The 7,723-nt window shown below is 38.1% G+C and overlaps 1 protein-coding gene across 1 annotated transcript; it reads left to right on the top strand.

Annotated features, from left to right (window-relative positions):
- Positions 1-1,474: 1,474 nt before the first annotated feature.
- LOC114478106 (cholecystokinin-like) lies at positions 1,475-5,189 on the top strand. Its single transcript, XM_028470939.1, has 4 exons — positions 1,475-1,530; positions 3,849-3,927; positions 4,093-4,273; positions 4,702-5,189. Exons 2-4 carry the CDS (start codon positions 3,925-3,927, stop codon positions 4,839-4,841), a joined length of 324 nt encoding a protein of 107 aa, XP_028326740.1. The 5' UTR covers positions 1,475-1,530; positions 3,849-3,924; the 3' UTR covers positions 4,842-5,189.
- Positions 5,190-7,723: the final 2,534 nt, after the last annotated feature.

The following is a 7,723-nucleotide window of genomic DNA, read 5'->3' as shown; positions in this document are numbered from 1 at the left end:
GATGATGGATGTGGGTGGTGGATGGGTGGATGGATGGTGGGTGGATGGATGGATGGATGGATGGATGGATGGATGGATGGGTGGATGGATGGCTGGATGATGCTGGATGGCTGGCTTGTGATGCTGGCTGGCTGGCTGGCCCCCACCCTCCTCTTGGTGTTTGTCAGCCCGCCCCCCTTGGGTCCTTCCTGTCTTTTTCCCCCTTTTCCGGCCCATCCCCCGACTTCGCTCTCCACCCGTTCCGCCCTTCTCCCCCACTGGTTCCTTCCCCCCCGGTTGCTCACGGTCTTTTATCTTGTTTTTGACTCGTCTGCCTGAACCCGTTTCGTGAGAGGGGCGTGTCCTCCTTATTTTCCTTCCATTTTCCGCTTCCACTATGTCTAAAATGACCCCCATACGCTGCAATTTGGTCATACTAATACAGCTCCTCTACTCTCTCCGCAATATATACCAGCTCTGCTATCCATCCTAACTGTGGTTGCACGTTTCTCAGGGTGCATGGTCGGGCTGGAACATTTTTGGGCCTTAGTACACTTGCATTGCCTCAGCTCCTTCTAATTTGATCAGCTTTGAGCTATGACATAGACTATTCACACACTAATGGATTAGTCAGATATCTACATTGGTTCTTGGGTGGACAGTCTCCTAAATCCAAACAAAAAACATTGTTTTCACTAATTTCAGTGGCACATACAGTAACTGCATGTAGGAATGTACAAAGAAAAAAAACCTGATCAGTGCTTTAATTTATTTATTTTAGGGATGCAATCTTTCTCGAGATATTAAACTTTTTTTTTTCTTTATGTGACTTCTTCAGTTTTATTGGACCTAAACTTTGGGGCATTTCACCAATCATGGATATTACAAATCCTTTACATGAGGTCATTGTAGCTTTCCTCTGTGTCTTATAATCATTTAATGTGTATTAGTTGTTCACACTTTCTGAGAGAGTCGGTCGAGCTGTGTTAGTATATATAATGTCAGTTTCCTATGTGATGTAGTTCACGAGATATTAGAAGATGAAATGGTAGAAAAAATAAGGACAAGCGAAAATCGACACGTACACACAAAATGTCCAGTTTTTGAGAATTTGAGAATCAAACGAAGGTCAGTCACAGCTACCTGTCACCAATCTGAGACATTTAATTACGACAAAGGACAGATTTTCAGATCCAGGATAATTTGATGACTGCCTATCTACAATTCTCTTTTCCAGCAGGTAAACCAGCCCACAATGTGGCGTCATTTACCAGTTTTGCCAATAGTTTACAGGACTTAAACTAGAGGGGCAGAAATCAATGTTTTAAATGATCCCCATATTCTTTCAGCACGTGTGCTGGTTTGCGTCTTCAGTGGCGTCAATTTCTTCGCCAGCAACAGGCTTCCTCCCACAACTCTAAACCCCCTCCCCTTTCATTCTGTGTGTATAAAGTACAGAGAGCTCTCTCTCTCCTTCACTCACTTGCTTCATCATCAGAGCAAACTCAGCATCCTAATATCATCGTGTCCTGATCCACACAACAGCCTCAGGTAAGACTGAATCATTTATTAAACCCTTATTATAGAATTGTTGGGTAAAAGTTCGCATTCAAATTTGCTGGAGAGGATTAAAGATTAATTTGGTGTTTTTTTAAAAAAAAAAAAATCTACATTGTATTAAAAAAAAAGATGGACATTAAGTGTAAATATAATAATAATAAAATAATAGTAATAAACCGAATAAAACACACATTGTATCAATTGATTTCCATAATTAACAAGCTCTAAATTAAGGATTGTACAATTAAACATTAATAATAAACCTTTTTATTGTGTTTTTTAAAGTGTTAACAGCCGCGTCTGGTAAATCTCCTTATCTGAAATACATTCATGCTGAATTGTAATTTTTGACATTCATGAAACTCAATTATAATGGAAAAAAAAAACAAACAATAGAAAGTAAACCATGGTTAAGTAGTGTATGATTTCTTGTCAGATTATGGTTACATACGGTACTTTTAATTTCTAGCTTCTCAGAGATGTCCAATCTGCCCAAACTTGGGAGAGTCTGCAGTGGTTCCCAAATGGTCTCATCAGAAAGTGAAATCCGTTTTTTTTTTTCTTCTGTGTTTACAATATCACACCATGAATTATGTTTCTTAGCATGTGGCGCAGAAATGATTACAATCTTTGACGTGACAGAGTGAGAAGATTTTTCTATGTTTAATCAAGAAAAGCACAGATGTTTTTACCTCTTGTTTTCCTAAGGATAGCATAGCTTTTATTCAAGTTACAGTAGGACATCATTAGCAGCTCATTGAATAATCAATGAGAGAGAAAAAACCAGCTGCTGACAGGAATTATATTAGCATCGAAAGAATGACTATTTAAATCACCTCGGTGTCAGATTAAATCACATTTATTCAGAGGATTTTTAAAAAGAAATATGACCATATTTAATCACATATATATACATTAAAATTATATTTGATTTGATTAAAAAGCAGTGATGAATCCTTTATTATTTAATTGTTCATTTGTATACTCTAGATTTCTAAAAAATATATCTTTATCTTTATGGATATCATTACCATAATAAATGACCCAGGACAGGAGCCAGAAAGGGACTTTTCTTAATGTAGCAAAATTATGAGACTTTTTTATGTGCACTTTCAACACTTAACGTTGGGGAAGAAGCAATAGGCAAACGCCTGAGTATCAGCAAACAAACTCCACAATGAGTCAGTGAGAGAAGCTTCAGTGAGCACATATAGAGACAGCAGGGACTCTAATTTATTAAAGACAGACAGGCTTGGAGCGACTCTTCTTGTTGGTTTCCTCTAATTGGCAGGTATTGAAGGAATGCTTAGCTGTGAAGTATTATTCACCAGCAATCGCTCAGTAATAGCAGCACATCCACATCAACATGCCAGGGTAATTGGTGCCTTTCCTTTAAAAACTGACAGCGTCCATTCATCACACACCTACTAGTGAACATAAGTGTTTAACACTGCCCGGCGGCGCCATCGTAGCAAAGATTGTGTTGAAAAAAACATGACATTAATAATAATGTCTAATTTATATCTGTGCCTCACGGACAAAACAATGGTTTGTTGCTACTTTGCATGATATAGGAGTCATCTGGGAGCAGGGGTGGACTGGCCGAGCGAGTGGAGGCAGACATGGTAACAAGTGGCTAAATATGATCCAAAAGTGGCAAGAAAAGAGTGAAAAGTGACTAAAACGCACCAAAAGCAGTCAAGAGTGGCCAAAAATGGGTAAATGTGGCAAACAATAGTGAAAAAGGGCAAAAATGTGGAACAAAAAGAGGCCAGTGGTATTTATTGGGCAAAAGTTAGCTTATTTGGATGAAAAATGGCCAAAAAATAATAAAGAAAAGACAAAAATTTGATAAAAGTGTCAAAAATAGACCAAAAAATAAGAAAGAAGAAAAAAAAAGGATATTTATTGGCAAAAGGGTAACTAAAGTCTGAAAAAAGTATCAACACTTTTTGAAACAGGGTAAAAATGAGACAAAAGAAGTTGGAAAATTGCCAAAGGAAATAGGTAAAATGGGTTAAAAAAAATGTTCCCTCTTTTAAGGTTTTCTGGGGTAATAATAATTACAATGAAGACATAAAGAGCCAAATGGTGTCCAATAATAATGTAGTGGGCTGGTCTGCAAAAAAAAAAAAAAAAAAAAAAAAAAAAAAAAGCAGGGCTGATTTTTTTTTGGTCCCAGTCCACCCCTGATTGGGAACTGAGAGAAACGAGATGAAGGGAGTTGAACATGATGTCTACCTGAAGAATGATTGCAGTTTTATGTGATATTAACCAATCTGCTCTTTTATCTCTTTGTCCCAGCCCAGCTATGAATGTGGGGATCTGTGTGTGTGTTCTCCTGGCTGCTTTGTCCAGCAGTTCTCTGAGTCTGCCTTTACAGTCATGGTGAGACCTCACTTTAAGAAACACACATTTTCACTGCACTAATCACCTTACTCACAACAATAAAAATGCCCCCCAAAAATACAAGATAAAAACACTCCAACAAAGCACTTAAAATGGCCTAATGCTGTAAACATGTTTATAACTCCATCATTGCTGTGATGACAGAGAAGTGAAAGTCAAGTTCTGCTGACAGACAACCTACAACCATCCTACTCACTCAACCGCTCACGCCAGGCCCGTTCAGCGCCACCATCAGGAGAGTTGTCCAACTACAACCAGCGCAAGGAGATCTCTAATGTCCCCAACAGGCTGAGTCAGATGCTAGCCAGAATACTCTCCAGGACACGTGAGTAACATGGCCAGAGGCAGAAAGTAACTGGAGCAAACGTCTGTCCTCTCCCCTCGGCCGTCTCGTCACACGGATCATGGATCACTCATTGGATCCTGTTCCGTTCCTGGTCCTGTTATTTTGCTTCTGCTCCACTTCCATCCCTCTGTGTTCTACCATCATTCATGCTGGGATTCAGTCCCTCCATCTGGCATTTCCCACCTCCCTCTGGCTTCCTCTCTCCTTTCCATTCTCTTCTTCCCTGACCAGCCATATTCCCTCATCTCCATCTGTTCTTGTTCATCTGTGTATCAAGTCTGCACACCTGAGAGAGCATATGAGTCTTTAATAATAGTAATAGTAGAAAGGTAGAAAACTGTGCAGCGCCTTCAAGTTGAGGCCATAAAGTCGTCATTCCATCATTGATTTTTCCTGTTTCCCAACAGGTTCCCCTTATCAGACCAGATCCTCCATCAGCAGCAGAGCAAGTGGTCTGGCTCCAGACCACAGGATACATGACAGGGACTACATGGGCTGGATGGACTTTGGGAGACGAAGTGCAGAGGAGTATGAATATTCCTCCTAAAAGCAGTAACTGCATTTTATTACCATTTGGTCCTGAATTAAAAAATCTCAACAAAAGCTGAGAAGAATGTGTGAAACCCTTTTCACAGTGCATTTAGGGCCTATACTACAAAGCTAGATAATTAGATCCTGGATTTATCTCCATTGGCTTCACCTAATCTAACGTTATCCATCAGAGAGAAGCTGTCCTACGAATCTTGATTACAACTCACTAAGTTAAGCCAGTTTATTTCAGCCTGGCTACGTGCGCACTCTTGTGACAGAGGTGGATATTACAGCGTCAGACCAATCACAGAGAAACTGTGTAGAGCAACTTATGTCACAATTGAGGAATAATTCTTCAAAAATATGAAGAATTAAATTCCATAATTCAGACCAAAAAAAAAACTGTTGCTGCAGTAAAAGCAGCAAGTAATTATTGCAGCAATTGATGAGTGTTAATGCTTAAATTAGTGAGATTATAAATGAAGAATAAACACTCTGATCAGTTTCACTTTTACCGTGTCTGTGTCTCTGATGCTGCGTTCATACAGATCAGCCTAAATCATAAGGTGGAATATATTTATGTTTTATATTATCTTACAGGTCTGAGGCTGTTTGCATCACCACTGAATACATGAGTTAATTAATGACTTTATCGGTCTGAAAGTGCCCAATGCATGCAGGCTTTATCAGCTGACTTATTTTACTCTTTTTATTTCCTATCGGATGTCATCGGTAAATGAAAGGACTGCATCTAAATATTCTCTCCCCTGTCAGCGTCACATCAGTTCCACACAGAGATGTGTCCACACATAACCTTTTATTAGACAGGTAGTTTTCTGAGAGAAGTGATTGGTCAGGAGGCGGGACTTTAGTACTCGCTCAGATCCTAGCCAAAACAAATCCTGGTCCCGACCAGGTTAGTCGTTCAGCCTAAGTTACCATGGTGATTTAGCTCCGCAAGACGTTAGCCAGCTTCGTAGGACAGCACACACTGATTAAATCCCAGAAGTTAGTACAATAAGAGGTAATCTAGTTTTGCAGTATAAGCCCCCAATGTAACCCAGGGATAATTTGAATATAATATAATTTAATTATGGTGTCATTTTTTTAAAAAAAAAAAGATTATAAACAATTGGATTATTACCAAATGACGTGAAGCTTGTTGGAAATTTACATCTAATTCAGATTGTATAATTTTGTCTGCAGTGAAGTCTGAATGTGCCAGTGACGAGTCTTTCGTATTATGCCATCATCCTATTGCTATACGACACATTTGTTCATATTGAAAATGATGACTTGATTGACTTATCAGAATTCCAGATTTGCAAACACTTAATTTGCAACAAAACGCTCTCCTTTGTTTTGGAAAAAAACATCCTGTACATGAACAAACCAACATCTGCTTCTCTGTGATTAGCTTGAAGACATCACCTTAAACAGATTTTGTGCAGATTGTGACTTGATGTAACACTGCCAGTAAGTTTGGCTAAATAAATAAAAATATATAGCATTACTGCTAGAAAACAGTCTCATACTTACCACAAAGTCTTTAAAACCACATCAACAAGGGTTTTATTTTATTTTAAAGAAAAGCCAGGCTTCTCAGCTTTGACAGCAATCTTGGGCTCATTCGATGCAGTATGAAAAGAAACCAAATGCAGTTTTTAAAAAAGTCCACTTTAGAGAAGTTTTGCCTTCAATGTGTCACTCTGATTGTGTAATCATTAGAAATTCTCAAAGTTCAGCCTCTGACTAAAATTTAAGTTTATTCTGTTCATGGCCATCAAGAGATATAAATGTTGAATTGAAATATTTGAAGGCTGCAGTTGGTGTGCTGGTTACAAGATTTTCATGGTGCAGCTGTCTCAGTCTAGAACTGGAAATCATGCTTGAAATACTGGATTTTGAACTTCCAAAAGCCTTTGGTGCAGTTCATTGATTTCTTCTCATGTCATGAATACTGGGTATTTCAAAACTTTTCAATGGGACAAAAATCTATCTGGCGCAAAAAAATGATAGTGTATAGACTGAGTGAGAGGAAATTTAAATATTTTCTGTTGAATTTTCTTGCTTGAAGTCATGGAATAAAGCTGTTTCATCTGTCTTAATGGATAATAAAATACTATCTCAACTGAATGGGAATAAAGCCTGTTTTGCACTTAACACAAATCAAATGCAGGACATATGAGCACTAACGTGCACTATTTTGATCTATAACAATAGATAATCATCTGTATTTTATACGATACAAAGTTCAAGATACGATACACAACCTACGATGGCGATAATTCTGCTATATTCAATATATTGCAAGAAAATCACACGATGCATTGTAGTATCTGTCTCAAGGAAAACAAATAGCCACAACCATGTCAAGTGCAGTTTCTCAGTTTATTTACTGCAAATTAGTGTCGGTTTCACAAAATGTATCACAGACTAAGATAAGACATTAAACAGAAAGTGCATTAGGTCAAAGTTTAGAACCTTTTATTGCCTTATTAACATATCGCAGTGGTACATTCTTCCACATCAAGTCAAATTAATTTAGAATAAAGATCATCATCAAATGTAATGTCTATTTCCTTCCAGTACCACACATGAATTAACTGCTGTGGACTGAGGGTCAGGGCAATTCACAGAAATATTGTTTTTTTAATGGTTGAAAACCAAATAATTAGTTCATCCTGAATCAGCTTGAAGTTACCTGATATGGTGTTGGCAACTCTCTGAAACATAGACATCTATTTGGTGCGGGGTACTGTATTATGTATATACACTCATCTATAATACGTTGTATTCTATAACATGTTGTGTTATAGAATACAATGTAATGTATTGTTTGATGGGGCCACCAATAGGACATCATTCGCGAATAGTAGAAATCCTCTGAAGATATGA

The sequence above is a fragment of the Gouania willdenowi genome, chromosome 16 (assembly GCF_900634775.1).
Source record: "Gouania willdenowi chromosome 16, fGouWil2.1, whole genome shotgun sequence".
Lineage (NCBI taxonomy): Eukaryota > Metazoa > Chordata > Actinopteri > Blenniiformes > Gobiesocidae > Gouania > Gouania willdenowi.
Note: the sequence above shows the minus strand (reverse complement) of the source record. Positions and strands in the feature narration are given on the sequence as shown.

What these genes read in the sequence shown, in the direction of transcription:
- LOC114478106 (XM_028470939.1), top strand. An exon ending in CAGAATACTCTCCAGGACAC is followed by an intron (nt 4,274 to 4,701) that starts GTGAGTAACATG and finishes GTTTCCCAACAG; the next exon opens with GTTCCCCTTATCAGACCAGA.